The sequence below is a fragment of the Henckelia pumila genome, chromosome 2, assembly GCF_033568475.1.
Source record: "Henckelia pumila isolate YLH828 chromosome 2, ASM3356847v2, whole genome shotgun sequence".
NCBI classification, from domain to species: domain Eukaryota; kingdom Viridiplantae; phylum Streptophyta; class Magnoliopsida; order Lamiales; family Gesneriaceae; genus Henckelia; species Henckelia pumila.
This window is the reverse complement of record NC_133121.1, coordinates 16,417,174-16,442,303: the sequence shown is the minus strand read 5'-3', so window position 1 is coordinate 16,442,303 and position 25,130 is coordinate 16,417,174. Positions and strand designations below refer to the sequence as shown.

The 25,130-nt window shown below is 36.7% G+C and overlaps 1 protein-coding gene across 1 annotated transcript; it reads left to right on the top strand.

Annotated features, from left to right (window-relative positions):
- LOC140883324 (callose synthase 3-like) lies at positions 1-24,386 on the top strand. The gene is made up of 44 exons (XM_073289748.1): positions 1-165; positions 550-624; positions 1,101-1,338; positions 3,513-3,613; positions 4,290-4,414; positions 4,523-4,616; positions 4,742-4,852; positions 4,955-5,071; positions 5,162-5,254; positions 6,075-6,166; positions 6,485-6,611; positions 7,327-7,464; positions 7,560-7,636; positions 7,710-7,803; positions 8,691-8,810; positions 8,898-9,015; positions 9,162-9,496; positions 9,584-9,636; positions 9,717-9,777; positions 9,948-10,029; positions 10,148-10,197; positions 10,333-10,419; positions 10,750-10,887; positions 11,008-11,102; positions 11,215-11,299; positions 12,145-12,305; positions 12,586-12,709; positions 12,802-12,899; positions 12,984-13,113; positions 13,196-13,347; positions 14,128-14,237; positions 14,307-14,432; positions 15,177-15,245; positions 15,526-15,712; positions 15,780-15,936; positions 16,543-16,662; positions 16,739-16,857; positions 16,946-17,029; positions 21,267-21,379; positions 21,465-21,694; positions 21,781-22,578; positions 22,684-22,734; positions 23,201-23,386; positions 23,903-24,386. Exons 3-44 carry the CDS (start codon positions 1,146-1,148, stop codon positions 24,149-24,151), a joined length of 5,850 nt encoding a protein of 1,949 aa, XP_073145849.1. The 5' UTR covers positions 1-165; positions 550-624; positions 1,101-1,145; the 3' UTR covers positions 24,152-24,386.
- Positions 24,387-25,130: the final 744 nt, after the last annotated feature.

Genomic DNA, 25,130 nt, shown 5'->3' with positions numbered 1-25,130 from the left:
TTAAAGCATCAGCACTCTCCCCGAACCCACTCACTCTCCTTTTCTCTCTCTCTCTCTCTCTCTCTCTCTTAGGGCTGCTGCATTAGGGGATTTTGATCTTAAAAACCCTAGAAAAATCAACTTCTGTCTAGCACGAAACCAAAGAATCACGGAGGAAGAGAACTGGTGCGTTTTTCCGTGGTTCACCTGCTTCCCTTTTGTGTTCTCTTTGCATTTTATTGTGAAAATGCGAGTTTTTGCTTCCGTAGTTGATGTGTATCTCGCATCTTTATTTATCATGATCCGTGAACGTCCTTCCATGTGTCTTTATCTGTTTTCCTGGTGTGTGTGTGTGTGTGCGTGGTTTTTTTTTTTATTTTTAAATGTGTATTCTCTGTAGTTTTTATGCGAGATTGTGATTTTTCTCGCTTCCATGGTTGATGTACTGTGATATCTATTTCTGAATGGAGTTTTGGCACTTAATGGTTTGCATTTTTTGGTCCAGCTTAACATGCTTTTTGAAACAGTGCTGTTGCTTTGTAATTCATCCAACTTTCTTTATTTTTGAAGGGTGGGTGCTGTGTTGTTTTTATGAGCTTGGCAGCTGTGAAAGCAACGGAAGTGTCTTTTCTTGAAGAAATAAAGGTGTGAACGTCTTGATGTATCAATGTATCATTTTACTAAATGTTGCAGTGTTTCTATTCCGTTAAAGCTTTATGAATCCAAGGATATTTTCAGAGCGGACCATTTTATATTTGGTTGTTGAAAAAGGTTAAACAGGCATGCTCTATTGTTGATTAATGTGAGTTCCATTACTATGCGAGTAACGCAAGAGAGAACGTTTATTAATTTGGTTGGCTTAGTTATTTATTTTCTTTGTACTTTCACACCGTACGGGACACTTGACTTGTTGTGTATTTCTTTAATTTTATTATTTTTGTATGAGCCGTGGATGGTGGATTTTAATCTTACCGCTTCCTGTTAAACAGCTGTTTTTTGGTGATATAAATGGTTCCTGAGTGTACATGGAGGGGTTAGAAAAGCATTCACATTGTGTCGTGATTCACTTGGACTATGCAATAGCATACTGGACTTATGTGATATTAATATTCTTTCCGAAGGTATCTTTTTACTGTACCGGGTGAAGAAGGAGGATCTCGAGCACGATGTCATCTGGTGGAGGAAACTCCCAGCAAAATCCGCAGCTGCAGCGGCGGATAACGCGTACACAGACAGTGGGGAACCTGGGAGAGTCTATCTTCGACAGCGAAGTAGTGCCTTCGTCTCTGGTGGAAATTGCTCCTATTCTTCGTGTTGCCAATGAAGTTGAGCCAAGCAACCCTCGAGTTGCCTACCTATGTAAGCCATGAAATTGTATTTGTCTTCACCATTTGATTATGAAATCATGAGAAAAATATTCATTACATATAGACAGAGAAACATGCATGTGTTTCGATGTGTATGTGGAAAAGTTACGTTACCAGTTATTTTTAAAAAGAGAAGTTGAGTTTTTCTTATTATGGAACGAGTTTTGTCACACTTATAGTCCAATGAACTTGAGAAAATACTTATTGTGGAGGCTCTATGGAGAGAAAGAAACAAATAATTTTATCATATTGTTTGCATATATTTATTCATTCGATTCAAAGTTTAGATTTTTAATATCAGGTCACTCAAATAATCTATCTGGCACTCCTTTCGACATGGGCGTTTTATTTGCTAAAGGGAAAATCGCTCGTAATTTGAGAATAAATTGTTGTTTATCCTTCCACTGAACTTTACCCATTCATATTTTGAAAAGGGGGACCTCCTCCCCCTGTACATCCCTTGTTCTTGCAACATACTTCATTATATGATTCATTTCATTGCGTTTGAAAGAGAAACAATATTACAATACATCTAAATTATCACTCATGGACAGATCAAGTTTATACCCAGCCATTCGCCAATCAACATCTAGTTGATTTAATCATTCAGGCACCTGACAAAACTAGTACCTTTTACTACATTGCGGACACTGTTCTTTACATCATGAGATAGAACATGCTGCTGACTACCACAACAGCAATGACTCAGCTAAAATAGAAGCGGAAAAAGGGACACAATTTCTATAGAAAGTAAGTAAAATCAGTACCACCAGAAGTGAAATACTAATCTTAACTGGAAACACCATCCCCGGAACTCAGTTTACTCTTTCTTACTGATTTCTATCACGTCCCAAGGGAAAGTAAGGAGGTGGTGACAAGGTAAATCACTAAGTAAATGATGATCAGCATGAACCATATAAACCACAACAATTTCCACAAAAAAACAAAACAGTAATCGAGAAAATTAAAAATGGTTTTAACCAAAATTTAATAGAACAGAACCAGAGAACAAAATATTGCATCAATTGTCTTGTCCGAAATATTGCACTGAACTATTAAATCCCTTGTGGCTAACTGATATTAGTTCTTTAGAGTTAACTCACCTAAAGATGAGGTTAGAACAAGGGGACGACCCACTGTGTCGGGGTTTGATTTAGATCAGAATAACAATTGTCCACTTGATAACCTTGTCAGGGTGGAGTAGTTATTGTAAAGCAGACCACATCAGGGTAAAAAAATCAGAGACCGGAACATATTCCTATTACTCTGTTTCCTAATGCCTCAGTGCAGGATGACATATATCGTTTACGGGTCTTCATGAATATTCAACTCTTAAAAAAGGCAAACATGTTCGTCTGGATTTATAACAGAATAGCATACTTTTAATATGGGAAACCCACTTGCAACTTTGTTCTCGAAGTGTTGGAAAGAGGCCATGTTGTTAAAAAAATCAGCCATTTTTATGCCTGATGTCTCTTACCCAGGGCTTGTGTAATGTCCCCATTGAGTATATATAGGTAAATGAATTTCAAGTATGTACACTCATCTTTAACTTCTAATTATGCTCCATTAGTGACATAAACCGAAGTTATTGAGACATGTTAAATATTTAAAATGATGGCAGCTTAAGCATGCCATTCTTTTCTACTAAATGGTACTGAAATTTTTCTTGTAACAGTTGGAGAAATCTGAGGGTTTGACATGATGCATTAATTTTGTTACTCCATTCGTTAAGTTTGTGCTGTATGGGGGAGTGACGAAGTTTGACCTTTGTGAGCTTGACACACACACACACAGGGATATATACAATGCTTAGTGATAAACTCTTGATTTATTCTGTCATCCCAGAAGTTAGAACCTTTCTAAAAAAATGCCTTGCATGAGTGGATAAAAAAATCCCAGAATTACTTGTAACCAATGGTTTGACGAAGTTTGTGTAAGCTGTTGCTTGATTGATGCTCTTGTGAAGGATGTTTCTAGCACACTTATTTCACACACTTATCCCAGCCCTTTAATGTTATATTCCTGGATAATCTTTACTTTGATTTGTAAACCACAGAGGTTATGTTTAAAGGTGTCAATTTTTCCTGTCTGTGGCATTTACGTTTAAACATTGAAGCTCAGTTGTTCTGTTGAGGATTGTTGCATTTCTGTTCTATTATGCAGGTAGGTTTTATGCGTTTGAGAAAGCGCATAGGTTGGATCCCACCTCGAGCGGGCGTGGTGTTCGCCAATTTAAAACAGCTCTTTTGCAGCGGTTGGAACGGGTTAGTATGAGAAAATATTTTGAAATGTGATCGTCCCATAATCTAGGCATCAATATTTCTTCAATTCAGTTACCACTTATGTGCTATATGTTCTCTCAAAAATATATAATCAATCATAAAGTGTGTCCACACATTTTCAGACTCTCTGCATTTTATTGTGTTAGTTTTGGTTCACACGACACCGGAATATTCTAAATTTAGCTATTTTTTTATTCTCTCTATACTTTATGGACATGTTTCAATACTGATCCAGGGGAATTATCCTCCCCTGGCTGTTTTAGGAAATGAAAGGAAACCATGAGAACTTTTTTTGGGTGATTGCATATTGCTGCATATCCTATGTATATAAGATATCTTTTGAAGTATTGAAATATGCATGTTGTCTACCTTATTGCGTTGATAATATGTTTGTAAGATCTTAGTTGGAGAAGTTTACCCAATTCTACCTGTTCCTGAACTCTGTTCTCAGAAAGTGGTCATGCCCTCATAATCTTCCCACATTTTTAATTGTATATACTGGAAAATCCATGATTATTTAATAACTAGAGCACACTACAATATTGAAATGTCTGGAAGTATCATTACCAAATCCTTTAGTTTTATGAGTTTAGTGAGAAAAATTGTATCAAGTTTGTGAAGTTCCTAGTCATATTATGTTTTTGTTTCATGTTTTCAGGAAAATGATCCAACCTTAATGGGAAGGGTGAAAAAAAGTGACGCACGTGAAATGCAGAGCTTTTATCAGCACTACTACAGAAAGTATATTCAGGCTTTGCAAAATGCTGCTGACAAAGCTGATCGGTGAGTTTTATTAAATTCCATCGTTTTCCTAATTCGAAGGTTCAGTCGTGAGATATTATGTAAATGTTACCATTTCTCCTTAGCATTGTGTCTTTTGATAATGCTTAGTGCACAGCTGACAAAAGCATATCAGACGGCTAATGTTCTCTTTGAGGTTTTGAAAGCTGTCAATCAGACGCAGTCGGTGGAAGTCGATCGTGAGGTAAGTATCTTTTATGACTATGTTCTAATATTGTTATATGCACGTTCCCCGTTACTTTTAATTCCTGGAAAAAAACCGCGGAACCAATGTCTTCCTTTTGTTTAATGTTTGTATAATTCCCATAGGTATTGGAAACCCATGATAAAGTTGCAGAGAAGACAGAAATATATGTCCCTTATAATATTCTGCCTCTGGATCCCGATAGTGCAAATCAGGCAATTATGAAATACCCCGAGGTCTACTTGAATTCCAAGTTGTCTTTTCTGGTTTCTGTTATGTAAACATTTATCAGTGATGTTTTGCTTTTAAAGTGTCATGTGAGATATACTGATTTTCAGATTCAAGCTGCTGTGCATGCTCTCCGGAATGCCAGAGGTCTTCCTTGGCCTAAGGATTACAAGAAGAAAAAGGACGAAGATATCCTTGACTGGCTTCAAGCAATGTTCGGATTTCAGGTGAAATAACTTAACTTTTTCTGTCACATATCGTATTGCACTAAGTTAAAATTGGTGAAATAATATTGTTGAATGTCAAATAATATTCAGAAAGATAACGTGGCAAACCAAAGGGAGCATTTGATTTTACTACTTGCAAATGTACACATACGACAGTTTCCAAAGCCAGATCAACAGCCTAAGGTTTGTATTTTGCAATTTTTCTCCAATTTTGTGTACTTGATTTGCCCCTTGCCAAGGTTTTATGACATTTTTCATATGTCGCCCGTGGACGCATGCAAATATTTCCAAGTTGAAAGCTCTCCACCCACCGCTTGTCTCTCAATGTTTTTAAATGCATGATTTTTTTGCTTAACCCGTCCTTTGAAGGGAAGATATGGTGTGCTTGTAGTTGCAACATCAATAATTTCAAATGCTTCAGCTATGTCAAGAGATGTGGGGGGATTGTGTGATATCTCTATGAACCATCAATTGATATTGATTTTTCTTCCAAATGAGAAAAATATTTCGATTGTTATGCGACCAGAGAGTGGGGCCTCATGATACACTGAAAAATATCACGTATCTTAGTGGGACATGGACCAATGATATTACCATGGATTTGCACCACGACCACTTTTGGGCTTTGAGAACATAATTAAACACCATTCTACTGACCAAAACTTCTGACCACATGGAAATGGAGCTAAATGTAGTGTTGAAAAATTAGAACACTACTCTTAACCACGGCGTGGCGGATCTGACTCACACATACCTATTTAACTTTGATGTTTTTCAAGAGTAGAGAGCAACTTTTACCTGCTGGAAAAATGATCGATATGGTTCTATTGCAATTAAAGAAGCTGAATGTCATTTATGTTACAAAAGAAGTTGTTCTTTTGTTTCTTCTGATCCAGCTATAGTTTAATGTATTCATCTTAACCACCCTCAGATATTGGAAATGATCTCTTTTGTCTTATTTTTTTGTGGCAAACAATCTCTGACATGTAAATATGCAATTTAGTTGGATGAACGTGCTTTGAATGAAGTAATGAAGAAGCTTTTCAAGAACTACAAGAAGTGGTGCAAGTATTTGGATCGTAAAAGTAGCCTTTGGTAAGTGTATAGTTGTGTCTTTATTTTTCTGTTTCATATCAAAAATTGGAATCACAGAACCAAGGAGGTGTGAAATTATTGCTATCCATATACTTGATGTTAAGTTATTTAAGTTTTGACTTTTTATTATAAATCACAAGTATGTTATTTGATATGAGAATGACCTTGATTATCATTGTCTTGAAGGGAAAATTTTCTCCCTTGCCCATGACACGACCACTGTTTTCTGGTCTATTACAGCAATGTACTGACTTGAATGAAATGTGTATATTCTACTTGCTATGGTGTCTGATAGTTGCTAGTCGTATGTAATTGTAGGTTGCCGACTATACAACAGGAAGTACAGCAGCGTAAATTATTGTACATGGGACTTTATCTTCTTATATGGGGAGAATCTGCGAATTTAAGATTCATGCCAGAGTGCCTCTGCTACATCTATCATCATGTAAAGTTTCACATATTTATTTCATTTCACAACCAATGAGAATTAACACTGAGATGATGCTCAATTGACATATAGCTTAAACAGAATGAGTTAAAACTGAGAATCTGCGAATTTAAGATTCATGCCAGAGTGCCTCTGCTACATCTATCATCATGTAAAGTTTCACATATTTATTTCATTTCACAACCAATGAGAATTAACACTGAGATGATGCTCAATTGACATATAGCTTAAACAGAATGAGTTAAAACTTTCCTAGTTTTAGCTGTGGTGTATGAGTTACTCCGCTGCTTAGGTTAGGAATGATGTAAACTGAAGAAGAAAATTAATCATCATCTCTACGTTACTGGTGCTTGGAAATAGAGAAATGAATGGACAGAAAGATAGTTAATAATTGAATTGTTTTAACTGTTAATGCTATTTTGATCCTTAAATTAAGAATAAAGTAAAGAAGATCAATTCTCGTTCTCCACATGTATATTTTCTATATCATTCTAAGATTTTCTCAGATTTTGGGGCTTGTAAATTCATGTACATATTATTGTCGTGTCTTTGTGCATTTTTCCTTGTTTCAACTAAAAAACATTATGTTCCTTTGTCGGCACATATGGCAATAGCATTATGATAACAGGCTCACCTTTCAATTTGCAACACATTAGTGATGCATTTCCTAACTGGAAGTTAATAATTTGTTCGGTTTGCAAACTTTGGGCAGATGGCTTTTGAACTTTTTAGTGTGCTAGCTGGAAATGTTAGTCCCATGACAGGTGAAAATGTGAAGCCAGCCTATGGAGGAGAAGAAGAGGCTTTCCTAAACAAAGTTGTTACGCCTATTTATGAAGTGATTGCGCTGGTATTACCAGCTATCATTGTTCTTTTTTTTGGTTTGTTGTGTGAGACAACATGATACTTTTTATCTGCAGTTTTAGTTAATTATTTAATTCTCAGGAAGCTGCACGAAGCATAAAAGGAAAATCAAAACATTCTCAATGGAGAAACTATGATGACTTGAATGAGTACTTTTGGTAATACAATATTTATTATTTCATAATTCTATTTGTCGGTTGCGTATTATAACTTATTCTTTATATATTCCAGGTCTGTAGATTGTTTCCGCTTGGGTTGGCCCATGCGTGCAGATGCTGATTTTTTTTGTAAGCCTATGGATCAGCTCCTGAATGAGAAAAATGTGGTACGTTTCATCGAAGACCGTTCACGCTTTTAATTGTTTAGCATGAAAATGTTTAAAAGCGTAACTATAAGCTTGAGAGTTCTAGTTGGACATGTGGATGAAGAGCTGTTTTTTTTATCCATATTTCTTTGATTCAGCTTGGGGGATGGCTTCTCTATACTTGTTCAGGGTGGGATTTAAGTACTTTTTAAAGGAACTGAACAACATATACCGTTGAAATGGCTTCTCTATACTTGTTCAGGGTGGGATTTAAGTACTTTTTAAAGGAACTGAACAACATATACCATTGAATCCGTTTAAGATATGTTCAGAGTTAGTATTTTTATTTGAACACGCCCGCTCACAAGTAAGTTGGAGATCAGAGATATGTATGTCCAAAATTAATATTTCAAGCAATAATACTGATTGATCATATATGTGACTTGTTTCTCTTGGGTAGACTGGAGCAGTCTTCTTTAGTTTTGTGATCAATGGGTATTGAATGTATAGATAAAAGAGATGTGGGTCAAAAACTTTCGCTTCCTTCCGAGTTTTAATCTAACCTAATGGATTTTTCAAATCTATTGACAACTAGTAGTCTCAAGGCCTAAGGCATTTCCAGGCCCTTGGAGCCATACTAAGTCTGGTAGAAAATTTACCCACCAAATATACTCAGTGATCAGCTTACTTACCTTTGATTGGAGAAGTGCTAAACCTTGACAATGCACTTGTTGCCTCTATCATTATCTCCACATGAGAAATTGCTCATTATATGTATTTGTGTAATATCTGCCACTATCACTATCTCCACATGAGAAACGGCTCTTTTGTATATTTGTATATCATCTGCAAGTATCTTGTAAGCACCCTCCCTATGTTTATGACAATGTGATTTTTGTGAAACATAGGATAGTAGGCCTACTGGAGATCGATGGGTTGGAAAAGTTAATTTTGTTGAGATCCGATCATACTGGCATGTCTTTAGAAGTTTTGATAGAATGTGGAGTTTCTTCATATTGTGTCTACAGGTATGCTTTCATAGTTTTATTATAAGCTCTCACTCATTCAATTATTGTACTGTTTAACTTTTAAGTTGGAAATGTTCATTTGTCAAGGCCATGATAATTCTTGCTTGGAATGGCTCCGGACAACCAAGTTCTATTTTTTATCGTAGTGTTTTCAAGAAAGTGTTGAGCGTATTTATTACTGCTGCAATTTTGAAGCTTGGACAAGGTATGATAGAGATTCTTTAGCTTTAGTGTGATAACCCACTGGTGCATGCATTATTGATGTTGTCGAGTACAAGTCTGTGAAATTGAGATTATTAGAAACTAATCGTCTTCCTTTTTCTTATGGTATCCATTCATTTACTGTTGTAGCGATCCTTGATGTAATTCTGAGTTGGAAAGCCAGACGCAGCATGTCCTTCCATGTCAAATTACGATATATCTTAAAGGTTGTGTCCGCTGCGGCATGGGTTGTTATATTCTCTGTTACTTATTCTTATACATGGGATAATCCTCCTGGATTTGCGCAAACAATCAAAAGTTGGTTTGGCAAAAGCTCAAGTTCTCCTTCGTTGTTTATCTTGGCTGTCGTTATTTATTTATCACCGAATATGGTCGCTGCCATTCTATTTCTTTTTCCCTTCATCCGTCGATTCCTGGAGAGTTCCAATTACAAAATTGTCATGCTCATGATGTGGTGGTCACAGGTAAGCGACTGATTTTTTATATGTGCAAGCTCTTTGATCAACATATGGAGGTCTTAATTTTTATGTTTCGATTTAAATATTTCACAGCCCCGGCTCTATGTTGGAAGGGGAATGCATGAAAGCACTTTTTCTCTCTTCAAGTAAAACTTCAGATACAATTCTATGGTTTTGCAGAATTATCTCATTTTAGTATTTGCATACATTAACTTTGATTTTTCAGGTACACATTTTTCTGGGTTCTTCTTATCGTTACCAAGTTGGCTTTCAGTTATTATATAGAGGTGCATATGTTTCCATTTACCAATACATGTTCAATTTGGGTATCAAATATGTTTTGAAGTTTGAACAATAGTCAGTCCAGAATTTCTGACAAACTGAGCATTATTTATCCAGTTCCTACTTTCTTTTATCCTTTTTCATCATGTTTTTCACTTCCTGAAACTTGTTGCAGATAAAGCCTCTGGTGGGTCCAACAAAGACCATTATGAGTGTGCATGTATCAGGTTATCAATGGCATGAGTTTTTCCCTCAAGGTAGTCAGCATGACTGTGCTGGAGTTACACTCATCTCTCACTGGAATCTTAATGTATGAAACATTGGTACATACATGGCATTAAATTTATTGACTTTTTAAATGCTTGTGATGTGCAGCTAAGAGTAACATTGGTGTTGTCGTTGCGCTCTGGGCCCCTGTTATGCTTGTACGAATGATCCATTATTTTCAGTTTATGGTTTTTCCATGTTAATATTATTTTATTTTTGATTCGAGGCCCTGCCTACGTAGTGGTTCTTTTTTCCTTAAGAAAACAGCCTTTTAGTATCTTCTTCCCTTCCAGGTTTATTTCATGGATACCCAGATCTGGTATGCAATATACTCTACTCTTTTTGGGGGTGTGTATGGTGCATTTCGTCGCCTTGGAGAGGTAACTGGAATTTTCTTACTATCATTTTGACGAAATTATTTAAAAGTGGTAGCGTCCTTTTGCCATTTGTTAGCGTTGATGGAATTAATACATGCCAACATTATTCATTGGCAAGAAGATTTTCAGCTGTTGTTTTTGGTTTGCCATGCAAACAAGCATTTCCAAATATCTTTTAGCTTATGGTTTTTCTGTGTTGGCTTTAAGTCAGTAACATCTGGAGAAATAAAATCTACGGAGGAATTAATGTTTAACATGACTCAGACTCATGTCATGCTGTCAGATCACTGACTTTTTTCCTGGGATCAATCAGTTCTCTCCATTTGTTTTCAGATTCGGACCTTAGGAATGCTTAGATCTCGATTTCTGTCATTGCCTGGTGCTTTTAATACCTGTTTAATCCCTGAGGAGAAAGATGAAACTGTAAAGAGGAAAGGGTTGAAGGCCACCTTCTCCCGCAAGTTTGAAATGGTAAATATGAGGGTGTTTCATAGCATTAATACTGACTACATGATATATTGGGAATTGAAACGATAAAATGCATGAATTAACTTGAATTTGAATTTGTTTTTCTGGATACCTTTGTCCCAGATCCCATCTAGCAAGGAGAAAGGGGCTGCAAGGTTTGCTCAGTTGTGGAACAAAATAATCTCAAGTTTCAGAGAAGAGGATCTTATAAGCAATAGGTGATCACTGTCTGAATCTGTCCTTGATTGTGTCTTCCTGTCTAGTTTTGGAACAGAAATGGAGAAACGCGGACCGTTGTTCAACATTGTTTAACTTAAATTTTGTTCTTAGGGAAATGGATTTGTTGCTTGTTCCATATTGGGCTGATCGTGATTTGGAAGTCATGCAGTGGCCACCATTTTTGCTTGCAAGCATGGTTCCCTTTTTTCCTTTTCTTTTTTATGAGATCTTTATGTGTTTTACAAACTATGGTTGGTCTTTTTCATATTATTCCCAAGTGATCCCCTTTTTCATAATTATACATTTTCAAATTTAGCACGACATGAACAACGTAGGGATGGAACTATTTGTTTTCCTAGTGTCTAGATCTAGTTTAAGGAAGCAATTATAAACTTTGTAGTAAAGGGGGGCTCTATATTAAGGATGCAAACAATTTGAATTGAGTCAAATATGAGCGTTTTTTCATATCTGTGCTCAAGCTCTATTTTTCAGCCTGTTTGAAGCTCGGGTCTTAGCTTGAAAAATGAACTATTTTATGCTTGAGATCAGCTCTACATAATTTTGAATCGAGCTTTATCAGTTTTTGATTTAATCCGAGTTCTATTCAGCTCAAGCTCTGAGTTTGTGTAAGTTTTAGTATGTTTGTAAAGTATCGATTTAAATAGTAAAGTTTGTGAGTTATAAAATAGGTTAATTCATGTTCAAATCTGGTTTGGAAAATATTCAAACATGTTCAAGCTCATTTTGAATTTCATAATTTTGGATGTGAATCGAATAGTATTTGATTGAGCTTGGAAATCTATTGAGCCAGCTTGATCTGTCTGCACCCCGCACCCCTAACTTCGCAAATATATTTAAATGATATCTGAAGTGTTGACACAATTGAAATTATGGTCACCTTGGTGCTTAATTCTGTAGTTTCTGTGGGGATAAATCCTAGTTTTGATTGAACATTTCTCTGTATAGAGGTCGACAGTTGATACCAGAATTTGTGATATTGTATTAAATTTCTTTTCTTGCTGATTTTGTTATATCAAACAGATTCCAATTGCAGTAGACATGGCTAAGGATAGTAATGGCAAAGACAGTGAGCTTAAAAAGAGGATTACATCTGATGATTTCATGGATTCTGCTGTTCGCGAGTGCTATGCTTCATTTAGGAACATCATTAAATTTTTAGTTCATGGTGATCGAGAAACAGTGTAAGTATTTATTTAATTGCTTTTGAAATCCCAGTATATATGTTGAATAGTAAATTTTAGATATTTGTCTAGTAGTTGAGATAGGATCTCATTTAGATTTTAATTTAAATAAAAATTATATTCTGTAATTAGGGATTCTTAATAGGATAGAAGTTCTCTAAAAGTAAGTTGTAACGAGGTTCTTTGTCATGAATAAAATTGGAATTCTTAATTCCTATGTTTCATAGTTCAGTAAACTACGATATATACTGACACATTTGATGTCCAATATATTTTTCAGGGTTATTGATTACATTTTTTCTGAAGTTGACAAACATATAGCGGATGATGCTCTGTTAACTGAATACACACTGAGTGCTCTTCCAAATCTCTATGATCTCTTTGTTAAGCTTGTAAAATACTTGGTAAATATTCGTCGTAGCATCTCTCATTCTGTTGCTGTTAATCTGGTTATATGAAGATTATACTAAAGTAACCTTTTTTCTTTTTTTTTCAGTTAGACAATGATAAGAACGAGAGGGAGAAAGTTGTCATCCTTTTCCAGGATATGCTGGAAGTAGTTGCACGAGATATAATGTTGGAGGATCTATCCAAGTATGTGTTTTTCAGTACCAAAACAATAATTCAGCTTTGAGTTCTTAATGAAATTCTCTTATTTTATTTTACTTTCAAATATAGTTTGTTAGATTCAATCCTCGGTGCATCAGGACATGAAGGAACGGTCCCTCTTGAGCAACAATATCAGCTATTTGCTCAAGCTGGGGCCATCCAATTTCCAATTCCTGAAACAGAAGCTTGGAAAGAGAAGGTAAATTAAAAATAATGTAATGTTTTTGCTGCTCAACGTTGACTCTCATACATCCATCATTTTACCTCTTTGTTTGGACCAGGTCAAGAGATTGTATTTGTTGTTGACTGTGAAAGAATCTGCAATGGATGTGCCATCAAACTTAGAAGCTAGAAGGCGAATTTCCTTCTTCTCAAATTCCTTGTTTATGGACATGCCTGTGGCTCCTAAAGTTCGCAATATGTTATCCTTCTCGTGAGTTTTTTTTTTTTTTTTTTAATCTGCTTTTTCTGATAGTCTGTTTGTGCCACTAATTAGATCCAGCCAAGGCACCATTAAATGACCTGTTTGAAAGGTTACTTGTCCATTGCACCACCAATACCCCTTTTACATCTGGCACTTCCTCATTTTTCCACTCTTGAATATGGAGATATTTGCCCACTTATGACTGCTGACATAAAATTGTATGCTGTTCACAGGGAATGTGTTCACACACATGTTTTCTGCAAATGCAGTTAAGAGTCTAATATATGGGGTAACAAGCATGGTATACATTTTCAATGATAGAGGCTTGGATGAACAAATTCTTCACTAGAAAAACATTTTCCTTCACCGGAAAGAAACATTTTCTAGAGACCTCACCCATAATGTGTTAACAAATAATTATGCAAGAGCATTATATCGATATTAGGGTATTTTCGAGGTTTACGAAATAATCACGAGACATCATATGGTTAGTGAAACCAAACTTTCATGTGTTTTGGTTTCTATTTCTAAATATGACTATATACCATTCCTTAGAGTTGATTAAGTTGTAAGGTAGGTACTCAACTAGCTTTTGGTGATTCAAGCCATATTTGTTTCTCTACTTCAATTTTATTTTGGTTGGACTGTCTATAGAAGATCGTGGTTTCACCTGTCTAGTTATTGTTTGTCACATTTCCTGTCTCTTCCTAATCAATTCAAAATTTGAAAGCATTATGTATGCCCATATTATTGGGGACTATAATTTTAGATTATCATTCCCATATGCAGTGTTTTGACACCATATTACACTGAGGAGGTTCTCTTCTCATTGCCTGAGCTGGAAGTACCGAATGAAGATGGGGTTTCTATCCTCTTCTACTTGCAGAAAATTTTTCCAGGTCTGTACTTCGTATTTTTCGAACATTGTATTTGTTCTAAAGTACTAAATTTGTATCTAATGTATGCAGATGAATGGAACAATTTTCTTGAGCGTGTTAAGTGTAGCAATGAAGAAGAACTTAGAGGATCAGATGAATTAGAAGATCAACTATGCCTTTGGGCTTCGTATAGGGGCCAGACGCTGACCAGAACCGGTATGTGATTTATTGGAATTTTTTATTTTTATCCATCCCACATTCATAACATGTAGTTAAAAGACGGAAAAATATAGACTGAGAAGAATAGATTTATTAGTGGTAGAAATGAAGAGTACAAGACACTAATTTATAGACACTTATTTATATAATTCTATATCCCTAGTTCACTAGAACAAATACTCCTAGTTTACCTGTACAAAGACTCTTATCCTACTATAGACCTAATCAAATTCGAATATTGATATATCCTATCTATTTGAATATTTGAGCTTCAACACATGTAACTGTTCTGTGTTGATCAAAAGCATCCAGTAGTACATAAGGTGAGTCCTCAATGCCACTGAATTTCCTCTGACATAGATACAAATTGCTAATGAATGGTTCACAATGACACTGCCTTATTAATCACATTGATACCTCGTCCATTCCACATCCACACTTTACACCATTGGAGTCACTTATCTCTAATTCTCTATCAACTCATCAGTGCTTCGGTCACCTTATGTACTACTGGATGCTTTTGATCAACACAGAACAGTTACATCTTTGGTTCACTTACTCCAGTTTTTAGTTTGCATACCCGAAACTTTACATTGTGTGCTTTAAGAGTGCCAACTGTCAATTAAGTTAGTTTATTCATGTCAGAAACAGTATCTGATACATCTTTGTTGTTTGTCATTATCATTATGTCAACTATTGAATCTAGATTTTGTGGATTGTTGTCGATCTTAATTGTGACAGTAAGAGGAATGATGTATTACCGCAAAGCACTGGAACTTCAAGCATTCCTGGATATGGCTAAGGATGATGGTACTTTCTCTGTTCCCTTGTGTCTTTGGGTGAACAATTAGCGCGCACGTGTGTGTATATATATATATATATATAATTTTGATACTATGCACACTAGTGTGTAGAATTTTCGTGAGCGACCACTAAAACCCACCAGCGCTCACGAAAATCCTAAACACTAGGGTATGTGGTATCAGAACTGTATATGTATATATATATACACATATATATATTGCTGCATACGTTCACATCTAGTACAAACGACGGTAGCACTATAAGTTATGTTTAACTACAAGGACAGATTTAATGGACGGGTACAAGGCCATTGAGTTGAATGAGGATCAAATGAAGGGAGAGAGGTCTCTATGGACCCAATGTCAGGCTGTGGCTGACATGAAGTTCACATATGTTGTGTCGTGCCAGTCATATGGTATTCACAAGCGATCTGGTGATGCTCGTGCGCAAGATATTTTGAAACTAATGACGACGTAAGTGCTAGAACTTTAAAGGTTACTGCCTTCTAATCTGTAGCCTAATATGTGTTTCTTCGAACAGTTATCCCTCTCTTCGAGTAGCATATATCGATGAAGTTGAAGCAGCACCTAGTAAAGACAGGTCTAAAAAGGTTAATGACAAAGTGTACTATTCCATTCTAGTGAAGGCTGGTTTGCCACAATCAAATGCTTCAGAGCTAGGTCAGAATCTGGATCAGGTAAAAGATAACGGAAGTAGAAGCACCTCCAAATATGACAGTACTTTAAAAACGTTTTTAATATTCTACAAGGGAAAAAAACTTAAAAAGTACGTGTTTGGACAAGATTTTTGTCAAACGTTTTTTAAAAATATTTTTAAAAACGTGTTCTTCGAGTATAGTTTTTAGAGAACATTTGAGAAATGTTTTTTAATGTTTTTAGAATTGAAAGTAACAATGGAAAACAAAACATACTACTTTTTAATCGTAAAAACGTTTTTGTAGAACAATTGTCCAAACACATTTATTTTTAAAATGACTTTTAAAAATTTTTAATTTTTTTTTTTAAAAAAAACAGTTTTATTAGTACTTGTCCAAATGGACCCTAAGTATTTGTGTTGTTAAAATTAGTGACTGAGATATTCCCCTTGGGGAGGATGCCTGGAGTTATGATTACTTACACGTAGCATTTTCTTCACACTCATCATTGAGCACCACGGAACCTAGATATATAAGGGGTAATTTTTTGAAAACTTACAGGAGTTGGTGTACTCACTTTATTTTTTGGTTCTTTGACATAGTTTATAGTAAACTATTGATGGCTTTCCATTGATTGAAATGTTTCAGATAATCTATCGCATTAAACTGCCGGGGCCTGCTATTTTGGGTGAGGGAAAGCCTGAAAATCAGAATCATGCCATTATTTTTACGCGTGGAGAAGGCTTACAAACAATTGATATGAATCAGGTATAGAACGCTTTTACTCATTTAGACTATTGTCTTTTTCTGAGTCCTGAATCCATAATCCGATACCCATATTTAGGATAACTACATGGAAGAAGCTCTGAAGATGAGAAATTTGCTTCAAGAATTTCTTAAAAAGCACGATGGTGTGAGATACCCATCAATTCTTGGTTTGAGGGAACATATCTTTACAGGAAGGTGAGCACTTGATGTTCATCAGCTTTTCCTGGGTTTTCGGTGACTTGTTGCTTTACTGTAAACTTGGCATCTTATATTATCTGTGCAGTGTTTCTTCTCTTGCTTGGTTCATGTCAAATCAAGAGACAAGTTTTGTCACTATTGGTCAGAGATTGTTGGCCAACCCTCTGAAGTAAGTTTTCCCTCTCCAACTTACTCTTTCAGCTGATAATCATTTTTTCACATATGCATTTCTGGGTGGGTGGCCAAGAATAAATTCTTTATTGTTAATCTGGTTGTACTGCATTTTTTTGGTTAATTTTTCTTAGCACCTTGTGCTATGTCTGAAGACTAAGTCATTGTATGAGGTAGGCAACATTAGGTAGTTGAGGCTACATTTGAGGGTCATGTGTGTTAGTTGTGAGTGAGATAGTGAATATTGGGTTCAAAAAAAATTGATGACGTCTTTTGGTCTAGCGATCCCGGAGTACCTGATTAATTTAAAGCTTGCATTAATTATTTATTTCTTAATAGTTGGTTCATTATGTTAAAGCTTGCATTAATTATTTATTACTTAATAGTTGGTTCATTATGTTGAAACGGAAGGTTGATTATGTCATAATCTTTTCTTTAGTTTCAAATCATGCTCTTATCTTTAGGAGGAGATTAAGTTTATCCATTTCATAAGATCGAAACTCTTTCTTTGTTTTTATCAGGAAGATGAAAGACTAGGATGAGCTTTGTTATTTAATTAATTCGTTAGCTTTATTTTTGAACAATTTTGATAAATTCTCTCAAGTCTGGCGTTTATGATACTTTGATAGTTTGATTCACACCAGTTGGTGTCAGAGCCAACGATTCTGCCCAATTTTTTCTCCAATCATTCCTCCTCGACGTCATATCGTGACCAACTTTGATTTGCTACCGACGCTTGTGGAAGAAGTGACTCTTTTCGACAAGAAGTAGCTGAATTGTACAAGACACACATCTCGACGGATGGTGGAGGTGATGATGAAAATCCGTTTCTACACCTCCACAGTCTGTGATTACGCACACCGAGCCGTCACGGCACCTCACGGTAACAATGATCGTTGTCGGGAATCGGCCTTCAAGTTCAAGACTCCCTATGAATTACTGGAATGGTTTCCTCCACCTGCCATTCAACCAAGCCCGCCCAACACCGCTTCAGGACCTTCTGACGCACGCCCATTCTTTTATGTTCTCTCGTGGCCCGTCTACCAAACCACCTATGCCTCCGTTGTTTCATGTGTGGCGAACCTGACCACTATGATTCTGTTGCCTGTGTGCTGACCGTTGGGGTCTGTTAAAACGTGGTGTTAAGGAGGAAGACACTTATGATTGGTGCTGCACCTTGTTCCACTCCATGTACCGTTAGCCATCGTGCATCTGTTTGTCCATGTGCTGCAAAACGGGGCCTTTTGTACTATAGACGGTGTCGTTTGAAGTGATGTACACTTAAACATCGATTGATAAGCCAGGTGTTTTGGATAATACACTATTCGAGGGTGAGCATGCGAGGTTGTTGCTAGTGGTGGAAGTGGATAATACACTATTCAATGGGGGCAAAAACACTAGGACTAGATGGGTTCAAGATGGCAATTAACCAAGAGTGTTGGGACATTATAATTTATAGGGGGATTTGCTGAAGGTTTTCGATGAATTTTTTGAGGGGGGAATTATCAATGCTCCAACGAAATACATATACTTGATAGCAAAAAAAACAAGAATCTGTTCAAATGACAGACTTTTGTCCTATCAGCTTGGTTACTTGCCTTTACAAGATTATCTCAAAAGTATTGTCCTCGAGATTAAAGAAGGTAATGTCTCTCACAATGGCATAGTCTTGGAGTGTTTATTGAAGGAAGAAGGTATATTCTAAATTGTTGTCTTATTGCAAATGAGCTAGTGGAGGAATTTAGGTTTAAGAAAAAGAGTGGACGGGGGTCTTTAAGGTTGATTTTGAGAAGGCTTATGACAATGACAATTGGTGTTTATCAGATTTTGTGTTACTTTAGAGGGTTGTTGGGGAACACTGGAGAAGATGTGTTAAGAAGTGCCTTCAAGTATGTCTTTCTTGATTTTCATCAATGGTTGACCGAGGGCAAATTCAAGGGTGAAAAATGACAAAAAGATCCGCTGGTTGACCGAGGGCAAATTCAAGGGTGAAAAATGACAAAAAGATCCGCTCTCCCTTTCCCAGTTTAACTACGTAGTAAATGTGATGGATAGATTGATCGACAATGCGAAAGGCAATGGATCTCGTCCGAGGTTGGGAGATGGGTGGAGACGGGGTTGAGATATCGCATATTCAGTTTGCGGATGATGCTCTGTTCTTTGTAAAGAATGATAGTCATTTAAATTTTTTGGTGGAGACTTTGCATTCATTTTCTGAGATGTCACCAGTGTTCTAAATGGCGGCCCGACCGCCCCGCCCCGCCTTAGCCTTAGGCAGTTTTATAGGCTGTCAAAGGTGAGGCAGGCGGGCGAGGCGGCAAAAGTTAACAAAAATTCAAAAAACCTTATTAATAATACAATATACATTTTCTATTCAAAACGTAATAGCCGACTCAATTACTTATATTTAATATATGCATATATTGCATGATTATATATAATTATGTACAAAAAAGAGGAAAAAATTCACGGACGAGGCAGTAGGCAGTCACTGACTAACCCGCCACCGCCTACTGCCATTTACAACCCTGGATGTCACGGTCGAAGATCAATTTGGATAAATGCGCTTTAATGGGGCTTAATCGTGAAGAAGAGAAAGTGGGATCGTCGTTAGCTAGAGAAATTGGTTGTGGGACAGGGCCTTGACCCATTAGATATCTAGGGGTTCCATTAGGTGAGAATCCATAAAAAGCCTGTTTTTGGGAGCCAATACTTTTCAAGATGTCCAAGAAGTTAGCGAGTTGGAAGAAAACATTTCTATCAAGAGGGGTAGATTAACTCTGATTTCAGCAATGCTGAATACTTAACCAACTTATTTTATACCTTTATTTAAGATTCTTTGGACGGTTGTGGAAACCATGGAAAAGATTATGAGAGGTTTTTTTGTGGGATGGCCAGATGGGGGGGAGCACATTTGTCACTTGTGGAAGCCATGGAGAAGATTATGAGAGGTTTTTTTTTGTGGGATGGCCAGATGGGGAGCACATTTGTCAATTGGACAACGTAAAGAGGGGGCTTCAATACATCTATCTGAGGAACTTGGCGCTTTTTGGGAAATGGTGGTGGGGATTTTCTAGTGAGAGGGAGTCATTATGGAAAAAGATTGTCATTTGTAAAAATATAGTTTACAGGATAATGGACAAGGATGCGAGTGTAGCTAGGTGTGATATTTGTAGGAGTCCTTGGAAATTTATTTCGAAGATATCAGATTTTTCTTCAGTCAACGGGTGTTGTGATAAACAAGATCAGGTTTTGGGAGGACGGGTGATGGTGGATCCTCTTTTCAGGAACTTTTCCATCATTATTCCAGATATTTGTGGCTCTTAATTAGCCTCTCTCACCTTTTTCTTTCCAATCCATCATCCAACTTTTCCATTCGATCATGGGATCTGCACTTTTGCCGGGTCATTAGGGATGACGATGTGATTGACTTGAGTGTTTTGCTAGGGTCCCTGGACTGGGTAAGTTTGATTCAAGGAGACGATGGTATGAATTATTACGAAGTGAGTTCGGGATTCCTCGGGACTTTTCAGTGAAATATTTCTTTCCGGAAAATACTTTTCCCTCATTTCCTCTTTATCATACTATTTGGAAACACTGATTCCGTTCCAAGTTTCAAGTGTTCTCGTGGACGGTTATGCTTGGAAAACTACCAACTTACAATATGATGCAAAAGAGGTATCCCGCTTGTTCTCTTAGCCTAAGTTGGCGTGTTGTATATAGGCAAGAGGTGGAGACGCGAGACCATTTGCCCATTCATTATCGTTTTACGAGTTTCCTTTGGTTCAAAGCTTTAGCAGAGTTGGGCTTGCCTTGGGTATCACCAAGATCAATTAGGGATTTATTGTAGCATATCTTGGTCGTGATCTGGGTTGGAGGGGTAGAATTTTATGGGTGGTGGTGTAGTCCATTGTATATGTTGGCTACTTTGGTTGAAGAAGAATAGGAGGATTCTTGACAGTGACGATGCCTTGGTTGAAGATTGTTGGCACAAGATAAAATTTTGGGTTCCATGCTGGATTCGAGAATGTGGAGTTCACAATTTTTTCGTTTACTGATTTGTATAGGGATTGGAGTTTAACATATGATAAGATACTCTGGTTTTTACCTTACCTAGCGAGGACCTCTTATCTATTTTTTGTAATTAATATCATTTATATCTTTATCAATATAATTTCGTTTCATATAAAAAAATTATTGAGCATTTTATACTTGACATTTCCATGTTTATACAGGGTTCGGTTCCACTACGGTCATCCTGATGTTTTTGATAGGCTATTTCACCTTACTAGAGGTGGGGTCAGCAAAGCCTCCAAGATTATTAACCTGAGTGAGGACATCTTTGCCGGTATGTTCAGCACAACTTCAAATTTGTAACCTTTTGGTGTTGACAGTGATTTGACACCCTCTTATATACATATAAAAAAATGCAGGTTTTAATTCTACACTTCGTGAAGGCAATGTGACACACCATGAGTACATACAAGTTGGTAAAGGGAGAGATGTCGGTCTTAACCAGATTTCTTTATTTGAGGCAAAAATCGCGAACGGAAATGGAGAACAAACTTTGAGTCGGGATTTATATAGGCTGGGCCATCGTTTTGACTATTTTAGAATGTTATCTTGCTACTTCACGACCATTGGTTTCTACTTCAGTACTTTGGTATGTGACATCAAAATGTCGCTCGAAATTGCGGTTATTTAATTTTCTAGTGGTAATTTGTGACAGTTTTATGTTTCTTATGGCAGATTACGGTGCTCACTGTGTATGTGTTTCTCTATGGCCGCCTTTATCTTGTTCTTAGTGGACTAGAAAAAGGGCTGAGTAACTTGCCTTCAATTCGAGACTACAAACCTCTTCAAGTTGCTCTTGCCTCTCAGTCATTTGTGCAAATTGGATTTCTCATGGCTCTCCCCATGATGATGGAAATTGGCTTGGAAAAGGGTTTTCGAACTGCGTTAAGTGAGTTCATTCTGATGCAGTTACAGTTGGCACCAGTTTTTTTCACCTTTTCTCTTGGGACAAAGACCCATTACTATGGAAGGACATTACTTCACGGTGGTGCAAAATATAGGCCCACAGGTCGTGGATTTGTGGTGTTCCATGCAAAATTTGCTGATAATTATCGACTCTACTCTCGTAGCCACTTTGTCAAAGGGCTCGAGCTAATGATTCTGCTTCTTGTTTATCAAATTTTTGGCCAGACTTACAGAGGTGCTGTTGCATATATCTTAATCACCGTATCTATGTGGTTTATGGTGGGCACTTGGCTTTTTGCCCCCTTCCTCTTCAATCCTTCGGGGTTTGAATGGCAAAAGATAGTTGATGACTGGACTGATTGGAACAAGTGGATTAGTAACAGAGGAGGTATTGGTGTTCCTCCAGAGAAAAGTTGGGAATCATGGTGGGAGGAGGAACAAGATCATCTTCGTCATTCTGGAAAACGTGGCATTGTTGCTGAGATTATATTATCCTTGCGGTTTTTTATTTATCAGTATGGACTAGTTTATCACTTGCATATCACCAAGAACACAAAAAGCATATTGGTATGGTGACTTCAAATTCTTTCACAACCTCTAATTTTCCCCTTCGATTTTGTGAAGGGTAGTCTTTTAGAAATTTGAATGAATAAATATATCTCCATTGTCCAGGTGTATGGCATGTCATGGCTTGTGATCTTCCTAATTCTCTTTGTCATGAAGGTGAGAATATACTGTTTGATGATAGAATTCGTATTTCCGGTGCACCTTCACAAATGTCTTATAGTTTCAAGTATTATCTACTTTCCCTTGAACTGGATACATGCTGCAACAAGAGTGGATTATTTTGCCAAGCTTTTACAAAGTGTTCAGTGTTTGTGTTATATTTTGTTTAAGTTTATATTTGCTAATCTTTATAAAAGTATTTTTTAATGGTTTATATCATATTAGAGTTAAAGTGTCGTGAGCATTTCAACAGCTTTCAATGGGATCTTTTGGTTAAGATATGGATTTTTTTTTATTTTTATAAGAAACATATATATTAATATTAAAATTGGGAAATTCAATACAAGAGGTGGACCAGCGGTCCACAAAGTGCTCTAAACAGAACACACCAGATATGGATTTTTTAACCAGCTGAACGTGTGTTATGTGTAATTTTTACAACACATTTTTTCTTTTTCTTCAGACAATATCTGTCGGACGGAGGAAATTCAGTGCAGAATTTCAACTCGTTTTCCGGCTTATCAAGGGTCTGATCTTCATCACATTTATCTCGATTCTTGCTATTTTAATAGCTCTCCCACACATGACACCGAAAGATATCGTGGTTTGCGTTCTTGGCTTCCTGCCAACTGGTTGGGGCTTACTTCTGGTTAGTGATTTTTTCATCCTCTAGCATTTACAATTACCTTCTTATGGCTTTGTTTTTGTACGTAACTCGCTCCAGAAGCTGTTTTCTGGCCATGGAGGCAGTGATATATAATTCTCTTTGATCGAACTTTCTAGTTGGTTCGAACTAAAGTTCAAATTTTAGATCTAGTTGTTTAGTTTGAACTTAATTATCCAACTCTATCATGAGAAGGTTTGGAAATTTTCTCGAGCTCGTGAATTCTTCTAAAATCAAATAGGTGATCCGATAATTACATTTAAGGTTATGTGCTGCAGAATACGGTAATTCGGTTGGAAAATATATTTGAATATGCTGTAGCTCAACTTGAGTTGTGATCGAATAATACTTTCTCAGTTGAAAAAGCTCGAGTGGCTCATTTTGTTTGCAATAAAATAAACAATCCTGTGGTGTGTGCCATCAGATGCCGCCCAAATTACCCCTCAGGGCTCAAAATCAAGTTTTGCTAAGAATTAACGATATAATTGTATGTTTTACCAGATTGCTCAAGCATGCAAACCAGTTGTTCAAAGAGCTGGATTCTGGGGATCGGTTAGAACACTCGCCCGTGGCTATGAAATATTGATGGGTTTGCTTTTATTTACGCCGGTGGCCTTTCTTGCATGGTTTCCCTTCGTATCAGAATTCCAAACTCGAATGTTATTCAACCAAGCATTCAGTCGAGGTCTTCAGATTTCTCGGATTCTCGGCGGACACAGGAAAGACAGATCTTCAAGGAACAAGGAGTAGCATGTCAGACGCAGGAGTGAGGCTATCATTCTACTTCAATTCGTTCCTGCTAAAAAATATGCTTCTTGTGAAGGCAACAATATTCATTAATCTCGTTGTTAGCAATACACATGAGAGCTGCAGCTCCATTTGGGATAGTGCACCCACCCCACTTAGAAAATTTAATTTTCAAGAAATGAAGAAATATTGCTGGTTTTCATCCTTGTTAATTATTCAAGTTTCTTGATTTGATTAAGGTTTCTAATTAGGTTGGGGTTTATCGCAAAATTTCAAGTTTGAAATCTTATTGACCTTTATCTCCGTTTCTCTATGAACATGCAACGGAAATCTAACAAAAATGTATTGTAGACTAGACACTAAAATATGCATCTAATTATTGAATGAGTAATGTTACATTTACAACGAAACTTGTACAACAATTTTTTTATCATACAAAATTCAATACAAAAAAATTAATTTATCAAATTTCATGATTTATTGAATGCAAAATGTAACGATTATGAAAATTTGATGATATAATAGAAAATTATCAAAATGTATTTAGTAACTCGTACCCTATTTTTCGAAAATATAATGACAGTATGGTTAAAGGACCATAATCTTAATTAGTCAAGTGTTTGATCGGATCATAAATGGGAAAACATGACTTCGGAACCACCAAGTAGTTCGAAAGATCCGAACTCCAGATCGGAAGCACCGAAGAGTGACTTAGTTTAGTTCGGAAACAAAGCAGTTCGGAAGATTTGAACAGAGACCGAAAGATCCGAATTAGTTCGGAGGCCCTATTTAAGTTCGGAGGCTAAGGATGTAGTTCGGAAGATCCGAACCATGATCGAAACGTCCGATCAGAGTTAGACCATGCAATTAGTGTGGTGTCAACCACACAGTGACACGTGGTAGTTCGGAAGGTCGGAACTCAACAAGCCACTTAGGTGTCAAGAGGTTTTAGACACGTCGATGCATGAATAAGATCAGAAGA